This window comes from Lichenostomus cassidix, chromosome 2 (genome assembly GCF_008360975.1).
Source record: "Lichenostomus cassidix isolate B80296 chromosome 2, HeHo_3.0, whole genome shotgun sequence".
NCBI lineage: Eukaryota > Metazoa > Chordata > Aves > Passeriformes > Meliphagidae > Lichenostomus > Lichenostomus cassidix.
Window position 1 is genome coordinate 101,969,070 of NC_139482.1, and position 13,330 is coordinate 101,982,399.

General features: G+C 45.1%; 1 protein-coding gene across 1 annotated transcript; it reads left to right on the plus strand.

Moving 5' to 3' along the window:
* The first annotated feature begins 844 nt into the window (after window positions 1-844).
* TMEM200C (transmembrane protein 200C) lies at window positions 845-7,579 on the plus strand. Its single transcript, XM_085052589.1, has 2 exons — window positions 845-1,241; window positions 3,319-7,579. Exon 2 carries the CDS (start codon window positions 3,361-3,363, stop codon window positions 4,987-4,989), a length of 1,629 nt encoding a protein of 542 aa, XP_084908715.1. The 5' UTR covers window positions 845-1,241; window positions 3,319-3,360; the 3' UTR covers window positions 4,990-7,579.
* Window positions 7,580-13,330: the final 5,751 nt, after the last annotated feature.

Below are 13,330 nucleotides of genomic sequence, written 5' to 3' on the forward strand. Positions count from 1 at the left end.
GAATACATACAATTTAATTGAATATGCATAACCTGAATATGCATAATTTTTCCAATCTATGATGGAACCTTTATTTCCAAAAACATCATTTAACAGCAAAGATATTTTCATTACTGCCCTTTGCTTTCTGCCAGGCTATTTTACCCACAGTCTTCCACGTGAGAGGACATGTAGAGGTAGAAGATAGCTGCTTTGGCTCAGGCTAGGTAACACTCCAGCTTCAAAAGGTTCTGTACAAAAGAGATCTGTACAAAACCCCTGGTTTTCAGTCTATCCACCCCAGAAAACCCTGCTATGTACCTTCAGGAGCAACCCCAACCCACGGGATGAGTTTTCTGCATTTACTGAAAAACCTGCCCAAGATTTGCCATTCTAGATCATGGTGAACCTCTAACAAGACGACTAAAGCAATCAGCAGCAATCTCCTCCTGAGAATAAGTGCAGCAGCATGACGGGACATGTCAGATTATGTCTCACTAAAGTGAGAGCTTCATTTAATCACTTTTCACAAAGTAGCTCGAAAGAGAACATTGTTTCCCATTCTCCGCCGAAACTGAGAAATTCTGGGTGACAGCACTGATGGATCTCAGCCGCCACTTTCTTCCTCGTCCTCTTGCCTCATCTTCTCACCTGCTTCCTGACTTTCTTCCTGAGCATTCCTGCAATCTTGGAGGGGAAAAGGACCACAAAGATGAGGCTATCGGGGATGAGGCTGCCAGGACGGTACGGGTGGAAAGGAGCCCGTGGGTTGTCGTGGCGATCGGGGCGGGGCTTGCGCGGGCGGGGCGGCCGGGGTGCGGGGCGAGGCGGCGGCGGGCGGGCGCAGGTGCGCAGGTGGCGGGGGCGGCGGCCGCCCTGCCGCAATTTCCCTGTGTCACGGCTCCCGTCGCTTGGCAACGGCGCCGGGTCCGGCCGGCAGCCGCGGAGCCGCGCTCCGCCCGCAGCGGCGGCACCGGCACAGGCGGCGGCTCCGCCGGGAGGGCGGGCGCGCTGCTGCGGGGGGCGGCCCCGCGGCGGGGAGGATGCGGCGTGGCGAGGGGGCAGCGCTCCGGCGGAGCTGCCTGAGGAGGCGGCCGGCCGCGGCGGGGCCGACGGGGCGCCCTGCGCTCGGCCCAGCCCCGCCGCCCGTCCGCCCGGGGCCGTGAGCGGCGGCGGGGCGGGGATGCCCACTCGGGCCGGAAAGTTTCTTCCCCGCGGCGGCTCGCCCGCTTCCCGTCCGGACTTCTCCCCGGCCCTCCTCGGTAAGTGACCGCGGCATCCCCGTCTTGAGCGGCGGCTCCGTCCGCCGGCGACCCCCGACCGGCGCGCCCGGGATGGGAGGCGGCGAAGCTCGGCGCTGCGCCGCGGCGGCGGGAGCTGCGCGGCCGGAGCGCACCGCCCGGGAGCTGGTGCCGGGCATCCCGGCAGCCGGAGCCCGGCGAGTCCCGCGTGAGAACCCAGGGCTGAGAAGGACTTAACCCGGGTCCTGTTAGTGCTGTTACCGCTGTGTTTGGGTTTTCCCGGGCAAGGTCGTGGTGCTTGCGGGTCCGGCTGCCCGGGCTGGATGCGGGGTCGCGGTTCGTTCGTGCGGGATGTGACTCCAGCCCCCGCGGCTCCCGTCCGGGTGGTTTCATGGCACTGCGGCCGCTGGCGATGGCCGGCGGTGCGGCCGTGCCCTCCTTCGCCTGCCGAGCGCTGCTCTCGCCATCGCCGAAACTAAGTGCCAGGCGATGCTGGACTGGGAGCGTTCCTCGGAGCTGATGACCATCTGTTATCGCCCTGGAGAGGAGACGGGCAGCTGGCTAGCGGGGCATCAGAGAATGAGATAAAAGAATCGGCAATTACAGCAGAGCATTCTCCAATAATTCCACTTTTGCATTAACAAAATGTGCTCTCTTTTTTTTTTTTCTCTATTTTTAATAAATAGTTCAGGGATAGAAGAGAGAAATCTCTGCTCTTTGTTTTGAGCGTGCAGTACCTCGGGGAGTAATTTAACAACGTCTTTGCTGACAACACCCATCTTTTTTTCTGTGGAAAATACAAACAGAGTAAATGGGACACAATATTACTGCATATGTGGCAATTCTGGCATTAGAACAGAAAAGAGATGAGATTTAAAGACTAAGCAGGCAAAGAGGAGCATGGGGCTTTTTTTTAGTCGCTTACTTAATCGTCTTTCAGTACAATTAATTGAACTTTGTGAGTGGTATTATATTCAGTGATGTCATCTTTTGCCCCATCAAAGAAAAAATAATAGAATGCTCAGAAAGAGAAAAGGAGGAGGGTATCCTCCACCTTGGTAGCATGAAGAAATAGGTTCCAAAAAGAATTGCACAGTGCAGAAATGCTCCTACATGCTGTGTTGTTTAGCTCAGATCATGGGAACAGAGAGATGACTTCTGATGGTCCAGTAGGACAAAAGCCACAAATGCTCAGTGTTTAGTGTTCTGCCAGTTTCCCTGCAAGCACTCGTTAGGGTTTCCCCGGGTGACTCACAGGGTTTCACTTCTCCTTTAATAGGATTTGACTTGCCATCTCTTACCTGCCAGCCACCATCTCCCCTTTCTGAGGGCAGGGAGGGAGGAGGTTGAATTTGTCAGTGTTACATAACAGTTACCTGGAACATCGCACATGTTCCCAAACTAGGGATGCTTCTGGACTGCAGGCAGGAGATGAATTTCTAATACTGCAGATCAAGTGTTAATGGCTAGGAAGAAACTTTCACAGGGCACCACTTTCCAGTGTTTAAATGTTTCCCTTGTGCATTTCACAGTAATTCCTTTCTCACTCATTTAAGCAAGACAAGTAATATGTTTAAACCTCCCTCCAGTAATGTGTAAGTAGTGTAATGAAACAAATGGCATCTATAGATCAATTATATTGCCTTCCTGCTTTTAGTTCTCCTATCCCCTCAAATCCTGCATGACATCACTAACCACAGTCAGTGTGCAGTGTAACCCCAGAACATATTAGGGAGGGGGGCTTGGCATCCTCTGAGCTCTGGGGCTTTGCAAACTCTGAAACGAGCAAGATCTTTTTCCTGTTTACTCTAGTGGATGCCTCTAGCTCTATCATTTACCTGGAGTATAAAGAAACTAATTAACTGTTTGGCAAGAGTGTAGTGGGACACGTGGCTTCTTTAATACTGGTGGTCTGCCTGTCTCTTTCTCACACACAGGAGCTGTGTGGGCAAGGAAGGTACACCTATTAGTTTCAACCCCCATCCCACTTGTTTAGGGTTTTAATTAGCAGGAATTTGAAGGAGGAAGAGCAAGCAGAGACACCTCTTGTGCTGCAGGTCTGCCCTTGGTCCTCATCCTCTTCTCTCTCTCGCTGCAGGAGCTGGAGTGGCCGTGGGGGGCAGTGCACTGTTAGCCAGCCATGATCGCCACTGGAGGCCTCCTGAGGATCTCGGCCAGGAAACAGGACCCCTTGAAACCCCAGAGCCAAATCCCCAAGCGCAAACGCAAGGCCAAAAAGAAGCGCAAGAATGACGTGGTGGTGGTGAAAGGCAAGCTCAAACTGTGCTCCCTCTCGGGATTCATTGCCCTCTGTGGCATCCTGGTACTGCTGGTGGGCATTGCCTTGGCTGTGGTGGGCTACTGGCCAAAGCCCAGCCAGGTGTACAGAGAAAGCAGCTTTGCCAGGGGCCAGCAGCCAGCAGTGCAGGGTGGCACTCCCACGAACCACTCCCAGAGCCAGGAAGGGCTGCAAGCAGGGATCCACCCTAGAGCCAACACCTCCACCACCGCTACCGCCGGCAGGTCTCCCCCTACTTCCTCATCCCCCCAGGCCTCAGTGGGTTTCCTTTTCCGTCTTTTCTCGAGCTACTTGCATTCGGACAAGCTGAAGGTGCTGGGCCCTCTGATCATGGGCATTGGCATCTTCCTCTTCATCTGCGCCAACGCGGTGTTGCACGAGAACCGCGACAAGAAGACCAAGATCATCAACCTGCGTGACCTCTACTCCACCGTCATCGATGCCCACAGCCTGCGGGCCAAGGATGGAGGCACCCCGGCCTCAGCCCCTCTCAATGGCTTTGTCAACTACGTGCAGTCCCGGGGCCTGGAGCTGAAGCCCGGCGGTGACGGCCTGGGTGCCGCAGCCATGCTGGCCAAGAGCTCCTGGCCACCAGGGCTGGGTGTGTCCCTTTCGCCGCCGGATCTGATGTCCTCACCGCAGCGTTCCTCCTTCTGCGGCCCAGCGCAGCCGCCCAGCCTGGCTGAGGCTGTGTACAGCATCTGCCGGGAGCACGCTGCCCTTGCTGGCCGCCCTGCCACCAGCCCGCCCTGCAGCCCGCCGGAGAGCTGTGAGCGGTGCAGCACAGCCAGCTCCATCGTTGGCTCTTCGCTGAGCACCTTCACCCTCCTGCCCTTGGGGCCAAGAAATGGAGGGGGAGGCTGGCAGAGACCACCTGGTGAGCGGGGAGCCCAGGAGATCCCACGGGGGGAGTTTGAACTGAGCCTAACCGACCTCAGCAGCAGCCACGTGAAGGGAGGCTGTGGGACAAGGAGGCACAAGCTGGTTCTCAGGCGGCAGAGCACCAGCTGCTTGCCTGATGCCAGGCGTCCCCTCTCCCCTGAGCCGTCTCGGTCACCAGCTGTCAGGAGGGTCCTGGACTCCAGCCTCTTGGTAAAGGCATCTCCTAGCTACTCCAAATCTCTAGATGTGGGGGGATCTCCCCCTTCAGGCCCTCCTGCCATCACCAGGACGGACTCCCAGAGCTCCCAGTCTGAGCCTTCCAGCAGCAATAAGGGCTACAGCCACTTGGAGGAGGCAGGCACCTCCTTGGAGTCAGTTGCCAACACCGCAGCCAGTAAAATTCAGGACTGTGAGGAGGAACCAGTTGAGAAGATGGACCCCCTCAAGGCTACCAGCAGAGAACAAACAGGGGAACAATCCCAGCAAATTCAAAGACAGTACACAAATAAAGAGAAACTCTTTATGATTTCTAGGTCACATGCTGCATTAGGGCTGGAGGATGGGGAACTGGAGAGTAAGGGCAACTAAATAAAACAGAGATGGCAAGAGCACACCTTGCATCCCTCCACACCTTCCCTGCTTCTTCATCTCCTTGTGGACTTAGGAAATCAATCAATATCCAAAGAGCTGCACTATGTTACCCTTGAAAATTGAATTCCATAGATCCTGTAGATGACTTCAGGAAGAAAAAAGAAAATCCTTTCTGTCTAATTGTGATTGTATGTTTCATGCAAGCCAAATTGTATTAAACATCCACAGTCCAGCAAGTTCTTTGGATCAGATTAATACAATTTTGGATGGTATAGCTGTGCACTTTACTGTTTTGATTTTTAAGTGCCCCTTCTTCTCCTCTGATTTCTTGCTGATTTGCCACTAACTGCTTGAAAGCTGCAGGCACCTTTTTAAGCTCAAAAGCAATGTGGTCTTCAGAAAGAAAGCTGAGCTCTCTCTTTGTTTTGGTTCGATTACTAAAACGTTTGCAAGGCCTTAAGGATGATGTACCTTGACAAAGAATGAGTTTGTTTAAATTCTGGAAAAAATGACAGTTTAGAAGAGACTGGAGCAGAACAGAGCTCTGATGGTTTAGTTAAAACCATTACATTCCTGAATCCAAAATACATATTACTACATGATACTTTATCAAAGTATTATTACACATGTATTGACTAATAGCATTAAAAGATTTTTTAAAATAAAATATTTACAAACAAAACTTACAAAAATTAATTTCTTTATTTTCATAACTAATTATAGATATTAGAAACTGTTTCATTTTATACTGTGAGAGATTATAGAAATGCTATGATGCCAAAAGCTTGCTTAAACTTTTAGGGAGGTAATTAATAATTTATGTGTAATTTCAAAATAAATACTGGTTTAGTCTTTGAGAAACCACACTGTAATTCAATCAAGAGATTATGTCTCCATTTCTGATAGTGCTCTGTGACACACAGCCTAAGAAATGTGGGATTTTGACGTGCTAAGGGAAAATTTTTTTAAAATGTTTGATCTTTTATTCAGATTAGTTTTTTTGTGAGTAACAGAATAATCTTTAACTGAAGCACCTTTTTTCTGGATTTTTCAGTTCCTTATAACTGTTGCATTAAGCCTTTCTGCCATTGCAGTTCCTATTCATGAATGCATGTGCATAAGCTTAATTTTAAAGCATAATGATAACCCTGTCAGTCTCTTAGCAGTTGGCCATGTTGAAGTCAGTAGCGGTTTGTCACTGAGTCCAGCGTGATGAGGATTTCTTCCTGCATGAGAAAAGCATCAGGTTCCTGAAGGCTGGAGAATGCCTTGTCTGTAGGTAGAGTTTTTGGTAAATTGATGAGCTGTTTCATTTTCATAGCTGCAGCATGGCAGGCACTCGTGTTTTGTCAAAACAGCTTTATGCACTCAGAAGATTTTGTCAATACTTCTGATTTTAAATATGGATGTGGCATTTCTCTACTGTGGGAAGAGAAATCGACATCAAACAAACACAATGTGTAGGCAGGCAGAAATCTTTCTGTTGCAATTAAAATTTTTCTTGTGGTTTCATGTTTTAAAGTTCTTAGCTACATATTTACTTACATTACAGTGCATTGCAACATGGATTATAACTGTCACTAAATACAATTACATTTTGAAATCCTGCAAAATTCTGTACTAAATAAGGCTAATTTAAAAGAAAAGAAGAAAAGAAAAAAAAAATTGCCATGTAAGAGTCTTGAAACTGGAGAAGCAGAAGGTGCCTTGCGCTTGTTCTCTTGAGCAAGAGAGACATCCACGTGGCAATATCTTTCCTCCTGCCAGTGGCAACAAGTGCACTGACAGTATGAACATCACTGGCATTATTTTGCTATTAAACTGCTAGCACACAGCTGGCAAAAATCTGCTGTAAAACTGCCTGTATTGGCATGGGTTGGATTAGGCACCACAGAAAGTGGTGAGCAGGTGGCTCAGCTGGTGCTGGCATTTGCATGGATCTTTCAGTTCTCCATGGGCATGTGCTACTGCTCCTTCTCCTGTGACTTCCAGAAAGATTTATGAGATATCTGAGCAGAGTTACCTGGTACTGATGCAGATTCTGGTTACAGAGCCGAAGACACCCTGTTTGTTATTTTCCATACTAAAACCTTCCATGGAGATGCAGGGAAAAAGGCAAGTTGTGTGCTACTTACTGGGGCATGGAATCCTTTTCAAGATGTGACAGGGGTTTGTTTTATTCTGATAGGGGAAATCATGCTTTTTAAAATATTCTTAGTAAATATTTCTTCTGTCATCTGAAGTGTGCTCTGGAAAAAAAAAAACAACTTTAAAAAGCCTTTGGTTACTCCTTAGATTGATTTAAATCAAAGTAGACCAGTAATTATTCTGATGATTAATTTACTGCAAAGTCTTCTGAATGACAAAATTATAACAGTTTGTGTTTAATAAGTAAAATTATAGCTTGTTCCTGTGTTGCCAAAAAAGATGTGAAACATGAACTTTCATCAGTCAAGCAGGATTTTTTAATAACAGCAGCAAGAAGTGATTTTCTAGCATATAAATTACTAAGAAGAGAAAGCTGCCTTTCTGTCTTTGCAAGCCATTATTTTTGCAAATTTATTAATTAAAACTATTTGTTGGGCAATTTGTGCAGGGGTGGAGTTGGAGTCAGAAACCTTTGTTTAAAATTCAAGCTGGGCAAATTATTTCCAACCCCGATGCTGGAAAACAACAGAGAGGTTCAACCCCTGTGCACCATCTGTGACTGCTGTCAGTACAAGCAGCTGGTAAAGAGCTGAGCCTTTCCTGGTGATACCCACAGATGATGGGGGTGATGGGGTTTGTACTTTGATTGGCTCTTGAGTCTCTCTGGTCTGGCCCTGACAGCTTCTCAGGACTGCCCGGCTGCCTCTTGACCATCATTTGCAAATCCTGTCACAGGATGCTTATCCATTTCCCTCCAATCCAGGCTCTTCCTTCTAGCCTTCCTCTCTGGTGTCCTGCCACCTAGTGCTTCCTCCACAGTCCTTGTCAAGCACCAGGAACTGTCTCTATTGCCAGTATACAGCTGCCTGCATGTTCAGAAAGAGATGGGCTGTCATACATGTTTATTTATAAGTAATTAATTAAAATTAATTAATTTAGAAAAATTGTTAATGTTTATTAAGAAAGACTCATTAGTCCCTGTATTTGAGAAGTGATATTCCTGAAGATATGGTAAGCTGCCATACTTAGCAATACATTTTTGCTATGGAAAAATCGGATTTTGGGTTGATTTGGGTATTTTAGCATAAATATGCTATGATGTTTATATAAAATTTCCAGAGGAAGGTTAATTTTGCCCAAACCCTCAGAATACCTGCATACCTAGGAGGGAGGCTATGTCTGCTCATTATGATTGTGGATGCTGTTTGGACCAGTCTGAGGACAGGCAAGTGCCCTAATTGTACTTCAGTCGTGCTGCTGTTTGTTACAAAATCCTCAGGACTCTGGAGAAGCTGCTGACGTGATCATACTGTAACCCAGTTCTGGCTCAGTTTTCGCTGGCTAGCAAAGTATTTAAAATCCTTGCATTAACCTGGCTTGCTTGGCTGGACTGATTTACCAAACTCCCCAACTGTTGACATATCAGCTGATCTACTACAAAAGACTATAGCCCAGATTTATTAACCTGTATTGTTTAGATACGTTTTTAAGAGCTTTTTCAAGGACTGATGCTGTCCAACAGTGAGCAATAGTGCACTTAGAAACATCGAATTAGGTAACTGTTGACGTTTTAGTACTGCAGTCTGAAATGCAGATGTTATAGATTGTTGCAGATTTCATAACGGACAAAACAGTTTACAGAGAAGTAGCAATATGACTCTAATTAAAAAACAGTTGTTATTACAAGTAAAGGAAATGACAGAATGATAAATCTTATTAGATTATAGATGGAAGAATAGCTTTTGATAATGCCAAACAGTTTTTCTTACCATACAAATCCCACAAAAAATATAAATGCTCACTGCTACCTGACTAGTAAAATCTTAGTAGAGATTAAAAGCATAGATTTGGGGGATATTTTTTAATTCTAGGAAAAAAAGATCCCTCTGACCTTTTCAAGACTCTCAGTAACAATAATGTAATGCTTTAGCTAGGTCACTTAATTACTGGGTTTGAGTTTGGGCTTACAAACGGCACGTGCAGACACAATCTGAGAGGATAAACAGGTCATAACAGCCACAGGAAAAAAGTCTTCCATGGAAGAGTATATCGTTATTATTTCATTTTAGAAGCCAGAATTTCTATTTACCATTTCTAGAAGCTCCAAGACAGAAAAGAGCACACTAGAAATTGTCTTCTACCATTTAGCTTTCACTGTAAACTTAGAGACAGAGGGGGACCCTGGGGATCTGACAAAGGCATACACAGTCAGGTAAAATGGCATTGAAGTTTGGATGGGGGAACTAGGCTGCTAGAAAGGGTCTGACTGGATTACAGAATAATTCAGGAAACAGAGGAACATGGCATGTGTTTTTCCACTAGTCAGTCTTTTATCTACACTTTAGTGAAGCCAAAATACTACTTTTAAAGGGTTTTTAATCCATTGTTATTCTTTTTAAATTACATTGCAATGAGACAGAAAGCTATTTGGGGACAGTATGAAAAGAGGTACAAACTAAACAAATGTCAAAAATCACTGTTAAAAACTCAGTCTGTGATGTTTTCTTTATCTTCCTCTGCACAAAGGAGTTTCAGTCTAAGATTTTTGAGCATTAATTTTTCTTTTTTCCCTTTCCCTTTCTCCCTATGACAAGTTTGGTTCTACTGAGGACACATAACTGATACTCTTAGACTGGAAGGTAAAAATAGGGAGAGATGGTTTGGCTTTAGAGAAGCAGCCTGTTCTATGATAAACGTCATAGCTGAAGTAAAAAATGGCAAGTAAAAAGTTAATATTCAGCATGCAAGTTTCACCATCACGTAAGATGATGTAATTCCATCACACAGCCTCAGATTGCATTTTGTTAATCAGTCATAAGATTTGGCATGATCCCGCCTGACCTGCTTGAGAGCAGGCTGAGACGATGCCATACAGCTCCCATTTTGTTGCCAAAAGCTAAATCAGCCATATCTAAAGGAGCAGGACTTCAGAGCATGACTGTCAGTTCTGGCAAGACTTGGAGCTGCTAGAGGCTTTGCAAAGAGGTAGGTTGGTACAGGGTGCAGTGCAGCTCCCTCCACATCTTGAAGCAACACAGAAACCTGTGGCAGAGTCTCACACAAAACTGCCTGAAAAGGCACAGAAGAGTCTCCAGAGTCAGCTCAATAAGGATAAACCCCTCATGAAATAATATGGTACTTCTGCAACACCATAAACTAGCCTTCCCCCCTCATTTCTGGAGTCTACTTTAGGTCTCTCTGAGGAGTGTAGCATGTTTTTAATTCACTGACTTTACAGTCAAAACTCTTTTTAAAGAAAGGCAGTTTGGTCTCAGAGCCTAATAGCAACTACTATTTTAAATTCTTATAGAGTCCCCATTAAATTGGTATCCAATGATCTCACAGTCCTTAATGTATTTCTCTCTTACCTGCCTTGGGTACAGAGCATGACTATCTTCTTCTGTGAAAACAAGACAGAGATACAGCCACAGACAAAGTGTGTAAAGACCAGATTTTTATTTTCTTTAAAAGGAGAAGAGTATAGTCACCAGTATGCAATGATGACAGCATGCAAGTATCTGCCTCTGAGTGATGTTTCCAAACCATGCAAGTAGCCTGCTGTTGAACAGAACTTTGAACACTTGTACTCCAACAGGAGATCCAACAGTAACTCTGCTCCTTCAGGTTTAGCAGAGACACTTTCAGCATGTGAGGCACTGAAGTGCTAATTTAGGTCGCCATCTTCCAGACTCATCACACACAATATTACACAAAATAAATTAGCAAGACACCATACAAAACATTGAAGGACACAAGTGATAGTAGGCAGCTGATGACATTCTGTTTAAAACCAGAAAATTAAAATAAGAACAGGTAAAGTCTGGCACTTCTTATTATCTTACTGGGGTAACACAGCACAAGATGATGATAGTCGCAGTTCTTTGGATTTTAGAAACAAAACTGTCTGCTGGCACTGCTAACGTAATTAACACTACAGGCTGCCTCGGGGCTGAAAATGCAAACAGAACTGTTCTGTCCTTGTGTCTGTCTTTGCAATGTGTGCAGCTTCTGGAGCAGCAGCACTGAAACAAGGACGGGTGCTGAGGGTGCATCTCTCATCACCTCTCGCCACAAGAAAGCTGTGGATGTTGTTTCTTTTAAACTATTAACTCAGAGTTGGTTCACTGTCACCTTAATGAAGCACTTGCACTCTTTAGGGTATTGCTTGAGTTTAATATGCAAAGGAAAGGTGAGGATGCCTTTCTAGCAATGTTTTCTACAAGGATATACTGCCTCTCCTCTGGCACATGCGGAGGAAAACCTGAACAGGAGCTGTAGTTCTGGGATCAGTGAGCTTCTAATGCTGCTAGTGTTGTGTCTCAGTAGCCATTTGGCTGGTACATGCTTGTCCCTGACAATCTGGGAAGAAAGGGTCACATGATGAGCTAGGGAAGGTCAGCAGTTTTAGCCATCGCCAGTTTGTATGTCAGCTGCCAGCATGGCACCCAGCAAGCCCCGGGAGTTACCTGAAGAGCAAAAGAAGCCAACCAGAGTACAGGTTGCAGCAATTCTGATGCCACCAAGAAGGCTCTATTGAAGATGGCAAGCAAAGCAATAAGTCACTGGCTTTCCATTGTACTTGTCCTTGCACTTCTGAGTGGTCACATTTGGCCAAAAAGAGGACCCACAAAATGTTGCAGTTCCACCAGGAGTGGTCCTTATAGATTTGCGGCTTCCACCTACGGCTCCCTCCATAAGAGAGCTCTTCATTTCACTGGCAAATTGAAATGCAGTCCTCTACCCAAATAAATATTTTAGTCTGCCTAATGATTCACCAACAGGTTGAATTCTCACATAGGCAACAGATTTCTCAACAGCAAGGTTTTCTGGCGAACAAATTAGGTATGTATCTGTCATAGTTCAATCCGAGCCAACAACTAAGCACCTCACAAAATGTTCTGCAGAATGTCTTGGCTTAGTTTACAGCTCTAGATAAATCTCACGCAATTTAGGCAGATGTACTCAGGTAACTTTGCCACTATAATAATAGAACTATGTGTTTGAGCAAAACTGATAAAGTGAACAGAAGTGTTTAGTTTAATCCCAGCCTGAAGAAATGGTGGGAGACAAGAATCAGATTTGGATCAACAACAGATCCTTTATTTAGAACTGCCATTTTAAAATTGAGTTTCTTGTCAGATATGAAATTTTCACACCATCAGTTCAGACATTCCCAGATACTTTTGTAAATTCAAGATGTCAAAACATTAGGGAATTAAAGCATAAGTTATTCAAATTATTTTAAAATGAGTTGTGGTTTCCTATGAGCAGTTGGAATGCTTATAAAGTGCAGGGAAAATAAAGATTCCTCCCTAAATATATTTACATATTCATAAAACATTTCTTTTTTTAACATAAAAACGGAATACATGTGGCAATGTGGGAGATGGAGAAGCTTTTTGTTAGCAGGAGCTCCAAGGTGAGTAACATAGCCATTGCAAACACATGCTGATAAATGTTCCATACTATGATACCAGATTGCTTTATCCTTTTTTGTTTTCCTTCCAATCACATGAGATGATAGACTATTTGTATTGCACATAGTAAATTGAAGCAATGTCCAGTATGGAGCCTTCCCTTGAAAAATCTGTGCTTGATCAACATAGGCAGTGTGTCATTTTCGTGACTTTGAAGTAGTAAGTAATGCACTGGTTTTACTGTCTTAAAATATGGAAGCATTAGCAAGTCTCGATCTATCAAGGAGAGTCCTGAGAATTGCTCTGCTTCTCCTCTGTCAAGGGGCTACAACTTAATCAGCTTTTGTTTAATTGAATAATTCTGTTATGGTAGAGATTGTAAGCAATTGTTACACGTGCTTGAATCTGCATCAACGACAGCAACATGACATAAATAAATCAGCATGGTTATGCTCATCGAAAAGACATTACTTCTACATAGCCCAAAGAACAGCCAAGTGCTAAAAACTGAAATTCTGGTGCAACACATGGGGTAACATATGCACTCAGAATAAAACAGGTGTCAGAGATGGGGATGGCCATGAGGAAATGGCTGATTTCAGCACAGCACTGATTTAAAACCATAGACATGGTGATCAGAGCTGCTTGAAATGGGAGTTAGACTGAACCTGCCACAAGTTCACAAAAAATAAAAAAGTATAAAAAAGAAGGAAGAAAGAAGAAGAAGAAGAAAATCCAAGCAGTAACTTAAGACAATGCTAAGGAGCTCACCT